Source organism: Budorcas taxicolor, chromosome 9, assembly GCF_023091745.1.
Source record: "Budorcas taxicolor isolate Tak-1 chromosome 9, Takin1.1, whole genome shotgun sequence".
Taxonomy (NCBI): Eukaryota; Metazoa; Chordata; class Mammalia; order Artiodactyla; family Bovidae; genus Budorcas; species Budorcas taxicolor.
In genome coordinates this window covers 95,220,883-95,238,339 of record NC_068918.1, presented here as the reverse complement: position 1 = coordinate 95,238,339, position 17,457 = coordinate 95,220,883, and the positions used below count along the sequence as shown (strand labels likewise).

Below are 17,457 nucleotides of genomic sequence, written 5' to 3'. Positions count from 1 at the left end.
ATCAGACCCAGGTCTCCCGCGTTGCTGGGGGATTCCTCACCATCTTGAGCCACCAGGTGTGTGTGAGTGTGTAATTCATACAAAGATGTGTATGTGAAATAGTTACACGTAGCAATATATGCGAAACTGCAGTATGGAATCCCATGGAGAGACTGTTGAATCCAGCTTTCAGAGGGAGAGAATGGCGTTACAGTCCTGGAGCCAGGAGTGCTAAGTCGGCGAGGATCACCCGTAACTAAGGGGACACAGCCTGTGGCTACTGAGACAATATGGCAGGAGTCACAGACTTGGCAGGAAGCTCACTGGAGAACTGATCTACTGGGACCTTCATAGTCCAAACTCACTCAGATGCACGTTTGCCAAAACAGGACAGCACCCTGACTGCTGAGGACTTTTTAAGTGAATTCACTGGTCTATTTGGAGACATCCCTGGATGTCTACATACACAGGCTTGCAGGCGTGTGGTAATCAGCCAAGCTACTTTAGGTATATATTCCTGCCATGGTCTGGAGATGACAGTGAGTTCACAGGGCATTTCCACTTGGACACAGACATCCAAATCACAGCACTGACTTGGCAGCCATCAAAAACAGCAGCTAGTTGAAATAACTAAAAAATTTAAAACTTAGATAAAAAAGGTAACTCAGTTGTCCCTAGAAATGTGAAGACACGTTTACAAACCTGAACGATGACCATGAAATGACTGATGCAAGACCCAGCAGCTGCTCCTGCAGAGAACATCAAGCTGCCAAACCACATGCCCCACCATCCCCCCAGCCCGGGCTTGGCCTGGACACCAGCGGACCAGGCAGCTTACCCCACTGCAGAGAGCAGTGCATCCACCCCCCACCCCCCCCTTATTTCAGATGCTGATGCCGGTCTCATCCTTCAACAGTTCAGAGATTACAGTGAAGAAAAAACGTTTCAGTGCTTTTGATAATCACAGTGGTGGTAGTACTGTTATTCTAACTCATCATCCCTTGTGTCTTTAAAAATTAAGGGTTCTAAGCATAAAATACATTAACACAGAGCTGATGGGGGGACACATGTATACCTGTGGCTGACTCACGCTGATGTATGGCAAAAACCATTATAACACTGTGAAGTTATTATCCTCCAATTATAATTTAAAAAAAATACAGAGCTGACTAAAGGCCCTGTAGTCTGGATTGGATGTATTAATATGAACTCAATGAGGCATTTTTATCTTGAGAAATTTTAAAGGGAAAATAAGCACTTATCCTGCTATGTGAAGTATATCACTATAAATAAAGTTTTCCAACAAATAATGAAAGTGATTAAAATTTCATCTCTTACAACCTAATGAATTAATGGATCAATGAGAAGGAGATAATCAGACATTCAATTTCTAATACCACTACTTAAGAGTCTCTATAAAGGGATCAAGCCTTCAGATGCAGCCACCCACCTTCAGGGAACAGAACAGGGCGTGCTGACTGCACCGTCTGGACTTTGGCAACAGCAAGATAGACTAAGAAACCACTCACCAAACAAGCATGTAAATTTCCTTAAGTGAGATGGCGGGGAACTTCAGGAATAAAACAGACCTAAAAACATACCAATTTATTAAAATGGAAGACTAATCGATACTGGTGTTTGGTAATTACTATAAAAGGATAATGGTTATGGGGGTGTGTGTCTGGACGGGACCATGAGAAGGAGCTCCTGGGATGGCTCGCAAGGTTCTGGCTGGTGGCTGCTGGGGTGTCTGCCTCTGAATAATACGTTATGCGAAACGTGTTGGGTTTCCTGTGTGTGTAAGTTCAGTCAAGGGATTGGAAATGGGTAAATATATCAATGATAATTTTAAAGTATTCTGAAAAATACCATTACTAAGAAACTATAAAATACTTAGGAATTAACTTCTATGAAATGTAAAAGCCCTAAAAAAAAGTTATTAATTACCTAAGAGAAGAGCTACATGTGAGGAGACAATTCTTGGATAGGAGATACTACTGGAATGATGTCTGTCGGATGAGTTCATACGCTGCTGGCATCACTGATGACTTCTTCTGGACTATACTCCGGTTAGACCTATTAACAAACACCTGGGATGTGCGACTTCTGTAACACAGTGACCCCGAGGAGTGTCACTCCAGAATCACCTGTGCTCCCAAGTGCACAAAAGGACGCTCCCTGCTGCACTGTTAGTACCAAGGAAACACCGCAGATAACGTAAATGACTAATTCAGGAGATGACTGAATACATCAAGGAATGTAAGAGATGATATGACACCACTGAGTTCCATGTCACGGAAGTATGTCACGCAAATATGTGTGAGATACAGTGACTACAAAAAGGAGGCTATAAAATCAAACGTATGCTTTACTGTATTCTCCAAATATGGAGAAAAGCACCCCCAAGGGAAAGAATCTGAACAGAAGAGAGCTGAGGAAACACCAGCCTGTAGTTAACTCCAGACTGTTTTCAGGGCAAACAGAAGGAAGAAGAAACTTACCTTCCTGATTATATACCTCTGAGCTGTCTGAAAAACAATTTTTACAATTAAAAAGAAAATCACATCACATATGATGAAACCCCAAAACGTATACATGTTAACCTGATATTCATGAGCACAACAGACACCCATCTGTGAGTCTGTTGGGACTACCCCAGTTCTAACCATGAAGGCCTTTGGCTTAGAACCCGTGTTTGCCACTTACCTGCTCTGTAACCTGGGGCAGATCCTCAGGTGGGACCTAGCTTGCCTGCCTTGTGGAAGCAACAAAACCTGATTACAGGTTTTGTGAGAATTAAGGTATGTGGGGAACAGAAGGTGCTCAATAGAAGGGATGCAGCGAACACGCTTTGTGAGCAACTGCGGATTTTCACAGCCCTGCCACTTTCGTTGCAACAACGAGATGCTGATTGAAGCGAGTGAGCAAACGCTAAAATGGTTTCGCGCATTCCGTCTGAGATACGACTTTCTTACCAGTCTGATCACATGGACCTTACAGAGTTTCATTTACAACATCAATCTGACACTTTTATAAACAGCATTTATTGTACAGAGTACTCTGAAGGAGAAAAATATGTACAGCCATTTGTTTTCATTAATACATTTCTATTCTGTCCTGCAATACTGAAAAGGCGGAATGTGTCTGGCACAAAAATAACCCTCAGGAGTTACAAATTAGAAAACAACACTTTTAAAAAAGAGTTTTACTTTTCTGGTAGAAATATAAAAACTGTGGTTTATGGGGAAGAAATTAAAATAAAGTCCAGTCAATTGTTGAGGTGGCTTTAACACTTAGTTTTGTCCCTTAAACCAGCCTGTCAACAGCAGTAAGTGTTCACAATCTAAATATAAATAACAGGCAGCGCTGCCCGTGTAGCAGCACAGCTGGAGCCACTGGCAGGGACGCTCTGGTGCTCTCTGTGCAGAAGCAACACCCTCCGGCACCCCATGGGGTACGCGTGGAAGAGAGCTTCACCTGGTGCTGCACCCTACAACCAGACGTCCATCCTCTGCCACGTGGGGCCGTCCACACCACCACCGAGTGTACCAAAACCAACTGGTTTAAAAAAAAAAAAGGGTGGGGGAGGCAGGAGAACAGCAGCCATTACGTCGTCTTCCTGAAACCCTTCAGAATAGGGTAGATGTTCTCAAAGGCTTCGTAAATTTCTGCTCTGACTTTAGCACCTACGAAGACAAGTGGAGTACAAGAGTCTGAAATGGCATTTCTTAACAAAACCACAAAAGCACAATTCTCTCCATATCCAGTAAGACAGATGCAGGCATCAAAACATTCACAATGGGATCCCTTGCCACCATCATATTTTTGTTCTTAAAGTGGCATTTTCTTCATTTGGCTTTTTGAAAAAAGAATTACCAAAGCAACAAGACAGATGACCGCACCTCCCATGCCTAGTCTGCCCACATGGCAGCTGCTATCTCTGCACCAGGGCAGGGCCCAGCAGGGCAGCGGTTGGCAGTGACAGAGGTTCATTCTCTCAACTGCCGCTTTCAGCCAAGCCTTTTTGCATCTTCTTTTGTTGAGGCAAAATGATAATGCTGAGAGAAACCAGTCTTAGACGATGGTACCCAACTTAAAACACCATCTATTATGCAATGTAATGCTCACCTCCACCCCTCCCCACCAAGGTGATGCTTCCGTCAGCAAGGCTGTGATCTGACTTTCCTCAGCTCACCACCTCTGGTGGATGTTCCCCATCAGTGTTGAGGAAGAGAGAAAAGGGGCGAAGCTTCTCTGCAAGTCACTAATTAGCTGTCCCAACACTGTGATATTACTTCTAAGTACTGAGAAAATGCCATTCTCGACACTTTCAAAACTTCAACCACTACTTTCTGTTACAACTTACCTGTTAATACAACTTTTCCAGAAACAAAAATAAGGAGAACAATTCTCGGTTTGATCATTCTGTAGATTAAACCAGGAAATAACTCCGGCTCATAACTAGAAGGAAAATAGCAACAACAGTTTAGATTAGCAGCTGCTCATGCCTTTAGAAAAAATGAGGACCTGACCAAGGGAAAGCACTGGGCTAGCCACAAACTAAGGAGGGGGTGAAGCCCAGTTCTGCAAGCAGCATTTTTTTGGCCAGTGAGGCTGACCTGTCACTAGCACTTGAAGACCAACTAATTCTGTTTCTAATGAATCTGAGTTTCCTGACATAAGAACAAGAGTTTTATAAATATGTTCTGTAGTCTCTGATCTTTATCAAGGTTCATTCTGGACAAGTTTATATCAACTTAAAAGAGCCCAGTAATTATCCATCTATAAGATCTGCCAGTCACACAGTTGATTTTCTAATCATTCACATCTCATCTCCTTAAAGTGAAATATCTTCTAGCTGCTACGTTTGCTCAGGCAATTTAACCAAAGTGACAGAAAAGACACTGGTTGGAGACTGAACCTTGCCCTGTGTGATCTGACTAAATGCACTATTGGTACGGTTTTGTTCTAATCCTAGTAATCTCACTTTGTTAGATTGAAAACAGGATGTATGACCGTGTTTAACTTACTGGAAAATTCAAGGCAGGCTTCTCTGAGGAAGGGAGATGCTGGGATGGATACATGAAATGCCAGTGGGAGTTTCTTAGATAAAAAGTGACAGAAGAGTGTGCCAGGGATAAAAGTGGGATGTGCAAGGGTCCTGGTGCAAGAGGGGCATGATAAGCCATGGGGCTGCTGTGAGCAGACAGGCTGGGAGAGGTGATCAGCGACCACCTGCCTTTGAAGTCTTCTTCAGGAAGTAGAACAAAAGACTCAAACAACTGGGGGGAAAACTGATACAAGAGGTTGTGGGTTTTATTTATTCATTTAAAATGTATTTATTGAGCAAGAAAATTATGAAACATACAGAAGGGAATCAATTTCATGCCAGTAAAGGGGAGTTCTGGGTGTCACTGAGTTACAAGATAGACAAGTAGGAGGCTGGTGAGAATAGTAGGTATTACCAAAGAAATCAGGAAGACACTTCAACAATAAATGTACCTATCAGTGTATCATTTGTTCTTACTAATTATTCAATGGAAAAGACTGATGCTGGGAGCGATTGGGGGCAGGAGGAGAAGGGGACGACAGAGGATGAGATGGCTGGATGGCATCACCGACTTGATGGATGTGAGTCTGAGTGGACTCCGGGAGTTGGACAGGGAGGCCTGGCATGCTGCGATTCACGGGGTCGCAAAGAGTCGGATACAACTGAGCGACTGAACTGAACTGATTATTCTGCTTAAGTTTTATCATGAACAATGTTTAAATAGATCATAAATTTAAACTGTTGACAAAAGCAACCACCCCATGCATTTCAGACTTACCTACTGAACTGTTGGTGGGTTAGCACAAGGCCTTCTAACCTTATAGGGAACTTCACATCACAGCTCCCCACCATGTTCTGAATCTTGAAGTCCAGGAACTTAGCTGGAAAACCCAATTTCTGTACAACTCTGGCATATTTTCTTGCTGCTAGTCTAGACTGTTCTTCACTAGGAAAGAAAAAGTGAGCTATTCATACTCAAAGACAGCTAACACAATTATTTAGATGAGAGAAACTTTCCTACATCCTTGACAGAAAACTGTAGGCCTACCAAAACGAATACCTTTCAATTCACCAAATTATTGATAGCCCCAGATTTCATGGATATGAAGTATAATATCAGCATCATCATTATCATTAATATTGCTGTATTTAAGCCCACAAATTTCTACTGAGATAAAAACCAACAAGCGTCACTTTGATAGGAAAATACTGATGAGATTTATGCTCAAAGAATGTGTACACTAATTCCTCTTTTATGTCATGTCTTTCTTTATCCATTCCTAGAACTGACTTGTTGGATAAAATACGACTTAGCAGTGCAGGGCTTCTGTAACAAAAACAGAATGAAAGCCGTAGCATCATTGTTGACAAAAGGCTATCGAGTTCAGAGTCACAAATGCCAAAAGTCTGGCACGTACACACGCTGAGTTACACAGAAATAAGGTTGGAACACACGTCCTAAACTAATGCCTATTGTTAAGAAAATGAAGCCGCCACTGTCTAAGGTGATGAGAATCAACTACTTTAATACGAAAGCAACAGTAACACTGTGTCTGCGTTAAAGCAGCAGCCTAACCCTAGGTACCATGGCACAGCCGTCTCTCTGTAACATGCAGGCCAGGACAAGGAGCTCCTCTAACCCACCTCTTGGCTCCCGTGCACACCATCTTCCCAGAGCTGAATATCAGTGCAGTGGTGCGGGGCTCTCTTATTCTCATGATGACAGCTGCAAACCGCTGGAACAGCCAGAGACAACAGTTAATGAGGTCAGACTGCTGACTTCCATCAGGAGACCTACACAACAACAGGAGCATCCCAGACAATGAGAGGGACCTGGTACTGAGCCAGTTACGACACCTGTCACGTGTTTCCTTACAGGACTCCCTTCTATCGCCACGTGGCACACATGCTTTTGCATAGGAAACAAACACGTCAACTGTGACAGAGGCAGCTGGACCGAGAGTTTTGGATTCTGTCATGCACATCCCAACAACTGAAGATAAATAATATCTGCAAAACTTTAACTATAAATTTTCTGTTTTATTAATGATTTTTTAGGCAAATCAACTTACAAACCTTTCCACCTCCAGAAGGAATATATCAGATTACAAGCGTATCAACACACAGTGAAGTGACCTCCCCATTCCCGTAGACTTTTAGAAACTCCACTGATATATTGGCATTTATATAAATGCAATGGCCTCTCTAAAAATGTAATATCTGCTACCTAATTACACACAAAAAATTCACATATTTCTAATGAAGATGACTCTGACAAGTTAGATAGCTTTAACAATTTTAATTTAAAAACTATGGTCTGTCTTCCTTCTAACTTTACCACCATGTAAAAATGCTAGCATTTTATTCTAGTTTATACAAGTCCCAGGAAATGTCTAATTATTTAGCATTTTCTAAATTCCTTCTATAGTTTTTTACATTTCCTAAATTCCTTTAACCAGTTTTACTGGTTGGATAACTACTATCATTTCATTAGAAAAAAAAAAAAATATGTAAAATTATGTATTCAACTTAATAAAATTATGATAGACAAAAGGTTAATTCTTACAATGCTATACTCATACAGATTTGCCATATGCATTAGGTTGCTATCTTAAAATCTGAAAATTTGTAGGTATTTTCTTCTTAATCTTTTTATTAAAAAAAAAAAACTCGGCAGTTATACAAAGGTAGAAAAAGATAGTAAACTTCCTTGTACTTATTTTCCAACTTTAACAATTACTAGTTTTTGGCTAATCTTGTCTCATTCAAATGCCCCTTTCCCAATTCTCCAATTGCATTATTCTGAAGTGAGTTCCAAGTAGCCTGGCACTCTACTCCATATGGGTTCAAAACGCAAACGGGGCCACCCTGCAGACTCTGTCCAGTCACTGTCATGACCCCTCACGCTAAGTACGGGAGACTCTGTCCTGCGGACTGCTGCATTCGCACAGTCTCTTACTCGGCAGTGAGTCAACAAAACGCTACGTATTTTGCTTTAACTTCTCGTTCTGTTGGTGTCAACAAACTTAAACACAACATATTCTTTTTAATCGAAAGACCTTTGGAAGAAAATGCTGTTATCACTGTGGTTGGATACAATTGTTCTGACCTTGGGATTATACTCAGCATTTCGGGCACGAAGTGCAATGGTCTTTAGGTCAAGTTTACAACCAAGATTCACTGTGGATACAATATTTCTGTAAAAAATTTGAAAAGAAAACATGATTATTTACTGTTAGTTATCTAAAAAACACAATCTTTCCTAAGTTTTTTGATTAAACAAATTTCTTAATTGCTGACATTAAGTGTTTAAACAAGTACCAAACACCATGCCAACACAATACATAGATAACCTCACTTAGTACTCACAATACACTATGAAGTAATAACTATTAATACTGCCATCTTCAGATGAAGAAACTGCTCTGTATATACGTGCCTCCTAAGTGAGGTATGACTTTCTCACTTCTTTCAAAATAAGTATCTTGGACAAACAAAAATTAAATTATCTCTGACAAAGGAAGGAAACCTTTTTCTTCCAATTAACTCTCAGTAGATCAAGAAAACCAGACACTGATATTTATTACATAGGTCCAATGAACTTTTTTAACTCTCTTTCTCTTCTCCTCTCTTTGGGGGGCCCCCACCCCGCCCTCGGCTCCCCCTGATGTCAGGGGCAACTGGTATTCCGGAGCAGCACCTCCATAACTGTGCTGAGGCACCTGCGCCTCACAGCATCGCAGGCGGGAGACAAAAACTCCCTTTTCATTTTTAATATTCTTATACATCTGTTTTCTTCTAATCAATTTTATATACACAAGTTCACATAACTTTATCTCTTTACTTCATAGAATCGGTAGCAACATCCCTACGGTCCTTTCTGATTTTAGTACTCTGAGTCTTCACTTTTTGTTAGTCTAACTACATGCTGATTTTCTTCAAAGAACCAATCTTTTGTTTCATTGATTTTCTCTAGTGTTTTCTTTGTCTCTGTTTCATCTCTCTCTGCTCTAATCATTATTTCCTTCCTTCTTACAGCTTTTGGTTTAGTTTGCTCCTTTTCTAGTTGCAATGTTATTGCTTTGAAATATTTCTTTTTTTTAATGTGATCCTTTGCAGCTATATATCTCACCCTCAGCACCATATTTGCTGCATCCCAAATATGTTCCGTGCTCCATCAGGCTTCCGCTAAGTCTATCAGGCTTCTCTGCCCATGGAATTTTCCAAGCAAGAATACTGGAATGGGTTCCATTTCTTACTCCAGAGGATCTTCCTGACCCAGGGATCCAACCACATCTCTTGCACTGGCAGGCAATTCTTTATACCACTAGCACCACTTGGGAAGCCCTATACAGTATTTTCATTTTTATTTGTCTTAACTATTTTCTAACTGCCCCTGTGATCTCTGATCCACTGGCTGTTTAAAAGTATGTTATTTAATTTCCACAATTCTGTGAATTTTTTGGGATGCTTTGTGGAATACCAGAAATATTAAGGTGCTGGCAAGAAATAAACACCCATCTGAACTGGGTATAAATTACAGTTTAAACCAAAGGTGCAAACTTAAATGGGCATAGGAGCCAGGTAACTGTGCAAGACAATAGCATATGGTATTTTCAAACGTGAACTAATAAGTGCTTATCTTTCTAAAATCATTAACATTATTTTGTTTTTTTAAATTGTTTCAGATCACACACACACCCAGGGCAAGATTTAGGTCTCTGTGTAACAGTCATGATCCATGATTAAACATTACTTAGTTCTAAAAATGATTAGGAATGACTGGCATGAAAACTGGGTGATGTACTATTACAAATAACCCTTCATGTGGTTATAAGCTTCCTAATAGCAAAAGCTATATAATTCTGACAGATATGAGGCTATCTGTTTTTCAGGGAGGAGAAATTTTCCCTACCTGTCCCCCTACCCTTTTTCTGTTACATACAGGACCCACTGCACATAGGTAGAAAGATCCATTTAGGGCAAGAACAGCCATCCTCAGCTTGTGGGAAGGACACAGCTCTCAAAGATTCATATGCAGCCCTTATAATAAACAATGAAGAAAAACAGGGACCACTATGAACGATGATGATTCTGTGACTTTGCAATTAATCTTTCCAAAGACTTATAATACCACAAGGGAGGGAGACTATATAAGGCTTGATCTGGTTAATCAGCTACAGTGAAATATCAACAATAATGCAATCCAAACTGGACTTCACTGGCCCAAGCATATAAGCACAGCTACCAAATTCCTGAAGATGTCCTGAGAGACCTTTACTGGGGGCACTGACTCACTAAGACAGCTTCCCTTCCCTTTCTCAAGTAAGATAAAGCATGTTCTGATGCATGATCACCATTAATACCACAAAAGTAAATCAATCCATCTGAGAACAGAGAACAGCAGCGCAGCTGTGGGGGGTCCCTCCAGGGCAGGGACAGGACACGCAAGGAGAACTCACTGCAGCTGCGGCACGATCCCGGAGCTCTCTGAGGCTGGCGTGGCAGGCGTGATGGGGGTCATGGGGGTCATGGGGGAGGGGTACAAGGGAGTGGTGCCCGGCAAGGGTGCAGTCGTAAGAGTCTGTGAGTGGAAGAGCTGTGGTGTCTGGCCCGAGGGCCCCTGGGTTGCCTGCTGGGACGTTGACTGCTGGACGGCTGCCACTGCCGCCTGCTGCTGCTGCTGCTGCTGCTGCTGCTGCTGCTGCTGCTGCTGCTGCTGTTGCTGCTGCTGCTGCTGCCGTTGCTGCTCCTCCAAAATAGACAGACTGTTGGTGTTCTGAATAGGCTGTGGAGTCAGTCCTGTGCCGTAAGGCATCATTGGACTAAAGATAGGGATTCCAGGAGTCATGGCACCCTGTGGGCAGTTAGAGAACAATGGCTTAGACTGGCTGGTGTCAAGCGTCTGCAGAACTTGGCTGGTAGAAGTGCACGTGAGATGTGCAAAGACAGGCACCATCCGAGAACAAATGGGGCTATTGAGCCATCATCTCACACACATCACTTTCTTCTTCACCGCAGCCTAGTAGCATAGAGCTAGTAGGTAAGAGCTTAGGGTGTGGAAGTAGACCTAGGCGTGAAATTCAACGGACAACACGCGAGAATTTAGGAAGATGCTTAACCCTTCAGGCTCTAGAGGGTAACAATGGTCTAAGACTGTGAAAAAATTGAGAATTTCCATTCTTTGAAAGATACCATTAAGACAATTAGAAATTAAGCCACAGATGAGGAGAAAACATCTACCATACATACATCTGAGAAAGAACTTGTATCCAGAATAAAGAACGATCAAAATGCAATAAAAGATGAACAAACAGACCAATAAAAAAGCAAAAGATGTGAAGGGCATTTTACAAATGAAGATGCACAAACAGTTAATAAGCAGTTGACAAAATGCTCAAGATCGCAACTCAACAGGAAAACACTTTCACTTTTAGACTCAAGTGAACACAGAAGTGCTGGTGAGGGTGTGGAGCAACGAGAATGCTCACATGCTGCGGGCAGGACTTGAGAACATGCAGGGCACTTTCTTATAAAGGTAAACACACACTTACACAATGACCCAGCAATCCCATTCCTAAGCATCTACCCAAGAGCAATAAAAACGGAGCAGACATGAAGAATATGCACATACAGCACCTTTACTCCCAATTGCTTCAACCTAGAAACAGCCCTAGGTCAGCACCTGGAAAACAAACTGTGGTGCATCCACACAAGAGGGCCACTTGGCAATAAAAAGGAATTCGCCGACATATGCAAACATTATGCTGGGCTAAGATGACAGACCCACAAAAAGCACATACTGACTGCAAGTGTGCCACCTGCCCAATATTCTAGCATAGACAAAACTGTCTCTACATCTGGAAAGTAGATCAGCTGTTGCCTGGGGCTAGGGGAGTAACTGTAAAGGGGCAGAGAGGGATTTTTAGGCTAAATGAAATGTTTCAGAACTTTCAACGGTGCATACACTTATCAAAACACACACTTAAAATGGGTTTTTTTATTTAACAGAAGTTATTTAAAAATTTTAAAAGTAGATATGTTATTTGGAACTTTAAACATAAAAAGGAAAAGATAAAGCTAGAAAATAATTAGGTTACTTACGAAATCAAACACTCTGTAATCACTCGGACCACTTTCATAAGTGTTTATCAAAAGATTAAGTCTTATAGACAAATATATATTTTAGCTTCCAAACTTCCCAAATTAAACGTTATCATGCCTATTAAAAATCTAAAGGAAATTCTCAATGAAATAGAGAAGACTTAAAAAAATGTAAGTCCATTTTCAGCAACAGATGGCTTAATTCCCTTCCTTCCCTTTTACAGTATCTCTAACAGTGCAGATTCTGTCCACATGCACCCTCCCTCCAGTTCCATTACCTGAGGGGAGGCCAGGCCCTGGGCATAAGGTGGGAGGCTGTTGTTCTGATCCATGACGTTCACCTTCTTGGCAAATCGAAAACCTTTGGACTAGAAATTGCCTCAGCATTCAGTCTTTTCCTAGAGCATCCCCAGCACACTATTCTTGGCGACTTCCTCAGCTCTATGGGTTATCTTCGTGGACACCAAGAAACGGTGGTGCTGCTTTGAAAAGATTTGAAGTTTAATGTAAGAATACAGGTAAGCTATACAGCCTTATAAATCAGTTTCATGGTTATACAAAAACAAATTTAAAAACCCAATCAAGCTATCCTGGAATCCATTTCCTTTTACCTTACAAAGCTGAAATCTTCTTCCTTCCATGTTTTTCATGACTGCGTGCAAAATAGTCAATAGGACAAAAACTGTTTTTTTATGTATTCAATTTATAGTCTTATAATGTTAAATGTTAAGGTACATAACCAGCATTCAAAACTTTTGGGGGAAAATATCCAAGGAAAATAAATTCCTAAGGAAACTGTCATATCTGAGTAGAAATATTTATTATGCACTGTGTACATGGTACCATTAGGCTGAATTTAAGTTTTTAAATATTTCGTTCAGTTTTCTATCCTCTATAATGTCTTGGGCATTAAGTTTAATAAATTTTGAATTGTATCCAATACACTTCAGCATGATCATTTATTGAGAGACTACCTTAAATAAATAACATTCTGTGATAGAAGCTGTACAGACATAAAAATAAGACATCATGTCTTATATATGTAATACCTGTACCTCTTCGGAGCACACAAATACCAATATGCTCGTACCTGGCTTTCCTTAAATCATCTCTTTACTGGCTACACATTTGAAATTCCTTTTAGGTTAAAGAACCGAGTGACTAATGAAAGACCTTCTATTCAGTTTAGCTCATATGGACTCCTACTGTGCACAAGGCTGCTGTGAGAGCTGGCTGATTCAAACAGGACTGATTAACACCTTAAGAACAGCATCCAGTTATAACACAGTAAGCGCAGGATAAATGTCAGCTATTACTATTAGATTTCAGTTTAAATGTTACCAGTCTAGTACGGTTTTCTCACACAGAACATATAGATCTTAAAGTTACAAATTATATGTCAAAGACACGCATGAACCTCAAGCACGTACTTGTATAAAAAAGCACTCAGAATCTGGCAGTGACTCTGAAAGAACAAAGGACTCTGAAGACTATGTATCCTACAAACTCATGAGTGGAAAGCAGACCAAACACAGAGAAAGCTGCTTCAGAAAACAGACATATAAGAAAATTATGCTCTTTTGGACACTGTTAGTCTATTACAACAACAGAGTGCAGCAAATATAAAAATTAAGAGGATATACAGATATAGTCTCTGGCATCAAAGGGTTCAATTTGTATGGGATATGCAAATAATCACTGCAAAACTTAAATGCTATAACAGCAGACACACACTGTGCTAAGCCCCTTGAGTGAAGAAACCAGGAATATGTTTCTGTAATCTCTAGACTTAGTACAGTGTCTGACATATGATATGTTGATGATGGATGAATGCATTGTTCCGTTTAGTAGCTAGGTCACGTCCGGCTCTTTTGCAACCACATGGACTATAGAGTCCACCAAGCTTCTCTGTCCGTGGGATCTTCCAGGCAAGAATATTGGACTGGGTTGCCACTTCCTTCTCCAGAGGATCTTCCCAACCCAGGGATCGAACTGGTGTCTCCTCCAACTGCAGGTGGATTTCTTACTACTGAACCACCCGGGAGGCCCCAAATGAATGCAGACATGCTAGAGAAAAGAAGGCAATGTCAACTGCCAAGTGTTCAGAAGGGTGTGTTTATAAAGCAAGGACCATCTAACTTGGGTCTAGCAAGGTGAGCAGGAATTTACATTCAGCATTTCAGGCAGAAGAAAGGTTAAGCACAAAGAGACAAAAATTCAAAGAGCATGCAAGCAACAAACCAAGCATGACTGTGTGGACTGCTCCTGCAGCGGTGAGGCAGCAAATGTAAGTGGGGTCACGTCACCTTATGTAAGCAGTGCAAGCAGTGACCAGGTTCTGAAGCGAGTGGGTCTACTGTAGAAACGTAGGAATGGGCTCCAAGAGACAAAGCTGGAGCCTGGAAGTTCGGTTTAAGAGTCACTGCTATGGTTGAGGCCAGAGATAATGAGGGCAGGATCGAAACCACTCACTTATACAAACAGATTGATCCAGAAGCTGGTGGCTCCTGACCCCCTTCTGCAAACTAAGTCTAGAGAAAAAAATCTGAGGAAGTAGTTGAGGCCTAATGTTACCATTGTTTAGAGCTCATCTATAATTCGAAGTGATGGTACCGACCATCTTTCCTCCCGTGTCCTTAAAGCCGACAGTTATTACTGCACTAACTTATCCTCAGAAAAGAGTTGTTTGCAGCATCGCCTCATCTTTTGGTAACCGACGCGTCCAATTTGATATTTTGGGGAGACAATCACTGATAAGGGAAAAGAATCAATAAATTCTGTATAGCCTCCTCGTGTCTGCGTAACTCAGCCAAGAATAACCTTTTCTGAGACGCCTACCTAGAGTACTATATGCGAAAACCACACTGCCCAGGGCCTAGACAAGGACACCTTTGTATTTGTGTATTATGCTCTAACGTGCCTGAAGTCTCCGGCCTCTGACAAAACGTTAAAAAGTCTCAAGCGCAACTTTATTATAAAACTACCCCTGTTGGTATCAAGACAGGTGGGCACAGGGCAGGGTGAATGTGCCTTTCAATAAAGAGAATTAAGGGATGGCAGGCTCCCGGCTGAGCGGGACTGTGCCGCCTCAGGCCCCACCAGCACCCGGCGCCAGCGCTCGAACAGGGAAGCCGCTCTCGAACCGCCGCGGAGGGCGCCGGGCGGGAGCCACGGCCGGGGCAGGCCGAAGGGGCGGCAGCTCCAGCCAGGGGAACGGCCCCCGCGGTCTCCGGATCCATTCCGCGCCTCTCCGCTCCACCACCCCCAGGGAGTCGTTGCAGGGACCGCTCTGCAGTAATTCTCAGAGAGAAGCTGACAGGGTGGGTACCTGGAGTCACTGCAGAGACGACTACCGGTCGGAGAAAACGAAGCTCGGCACCCGGCGGCCCAGGCGCCCGCCACGGCGACCCTTCCCGACCCCACAGGACTCCGGGCGCGCGTTGATAACGTCACTTCCGCCAGTTCCACCCTCGGCTCTAGCAGGCTGCCCACGAGGGGCGCCGGCCGCGCGAAGGGTGGGCGCCGTGCGACTTCCTCTGACTCCCTTGGATACTCGGCTTTAGAGAAACAAGAGGCGGGGCGGAGCGCTTCTGGCTTCCGGGGCAGGCCGCCCTGCCAGAATATGTTGATTGGTCGCTGCTGGATGTAGGCAAGATATTGATTTTCAAATATTGACTGTTTAAACCAGCTAGCGGTGTGACATTGAGCAAGTTACCAAACCGCTCCACCTCAGTATAGGATGGAATAGTAATACCGCTTGTCCCAACAATGTGAGAAGAATTAAGGGAATGCATAAACAGTGCCTGGCGCGCGGTAAGCAGTGTTAGCTATTCATAAACATGTGGAATGATTAAAAAAAAAAAAAAAACAGGTAGCCTGCTGCCATCTTTTGAAGTCTTTTCACATTTGTCACAAGAACTATAGGTAAATTTGGACCCCAGAGGACCTCTCCTGTGGTTCAGTTCAGTTCAGTCGCTCAGTCGTGTTAGACTCTTTGTGACTCCATGGACTGCAGCACGTCAGGCCTCCCTGTCCATCACCAACTCCCAGAGCTTGCTCAAACTCATGTCCATCGAGTCGGTGATGCCATTCAACCATCTCATTCTCTATCTTCCAGTACTCCTGCCTTCAATCTTTCCCAGCATCGGGGTCTTTTCCGATGAGTCACTTTGTCCCATCAGGTGGCCAAAGGATTGGAGCTAGAGCATCAGTCTTTCCAATGACTATTCAGGACTGATCTCCTTTAGGATGGACTGGGTTGATCTCCTTATATTCCAAGGGACTCTCAAGAGTCTTCTCCAACACCACAGTTCAAAAGCATCAATTCTTCAGTGCTCAGTTTCCTTTATAGTCCAACTCTCACATCCATACATGACTACTGGATAAACCATAGCTTGACAGACCTTTGTTAGCAAAGTAATGTCTCTGCTTTTTAATACAGTGCCTAGGTTAGTCGTAGCTTTTCTTCCAAGGAGCAAACGTCTTATAATTTCATGGCTGCAGTCACCATCTGCAGTGATTTTGGAGCCCAAGAAAATAGTCTGTCACTGTTTCCATTGTTTCCCCATCTATTTGCCATGAAGTGATGGGACCAGATGCCATTATCTTAAGTTTTTTGAATGTTGAGTTTTAAGCCAGCTTTTTCACTCTCCTCTTTCACTTTCATCAAGAGGCTCTTCAGTTCCTCTGCACTTTCTGCCATAAGGGTGGTGTTATCTGTATATCTGAAGCTACTGATATTTCTCCCAGCAATCTTGATTCCAGCTTGTGCTTCATCCAGCCCGGCATTTCACAGGATGTACTCTGCACATAAGTTAAATAAGCAGGGTGACAACATACAGTCCTGACATACTCCTTTCTCTATTTGGAACCACTTTGTTGTTCCATGTCCGGTTCTAACTGTCGCTTCTTGGCCTGCATACAGATTTCTCAGGAGGCAGGTAAGATGGTCTGCTATTCTTATCTCTTTAAGAATTTTCCACAGTTTGTTGTGATCCACACAGTCAAAGGCTTTGGCATAGTCAATAAAGTAGAAATAGATGTTTTTCTGGAACTTTCTTGCTTTTTCAATGATCCAGTGGATGTTGGGAATTTGATCTCTGGTTCCTTTGCCTTTTCTAAATCCAGCTTGAACATCTGGAAGTTCTCAGTTCAAGTACTGTTGAAGCCTGGCTTGGAGAATTTTGAGCATTACTTTGCTAGCATGTGAGATGAGTGCAATTGTGCGGTAGTTTGGACACTCTTTGGCATTGCCTTTGTTTGCGATTGGAATGAAAACTGACCTTTTCCAGTCCTGTGGCCACTGCCGAGTTTTCCAAATTTGC

General features: G+C 42.4%; 1 protein-coding gene across 2 annotated transcripts; it reads right to left on the bottom strand.

Moving 5' to 3' along the window:
• Window positions 1-3,010: 3,010 nt before the first annotated feature.
• On the bottom strand, window positions 3,011-15,563 carry TBP (TATA-box binding protein). 2 transcript variants are annotated; one of them, XM_052645695.1, is made up of 8 exons: window positions 15,462-15,563; window positions 12,412-12,612; window positions 10,492-10,886; window positions 8,139-8,226; window positions 6,674-6,765; window positions 5,808-5,975; window positions 4,346-4,440; window positions 3,011-3,665 (listed from the first exon to the last, which is right to left on the bottom strand). In XM_052645695.1, the coding sequence occupies exons 2-8, from the start codon at window positions 12,463-12,465 to the stop codon at window positions 3,586-3,588; spliced, it is 972 nt and encodes a 323-aa protein (XP_052501655.1). In that variant the 5' UTR covers window positions 12,466-12,612; window positions 15,462-15,563; the 3' UTR covers window positions 3,011-3,585. The 2 variants fall into 2 exon arrangements, with proteins under 2 accessions (XP_052501655.1, XP_052501654.1); XM_052645694.1 differs by having other exon boundaries at window positions 12,412-12,615; window positions 15,462-15,548.
• Window positions 15,564-17,457: the final 1,894 nt, after the last annotated feature.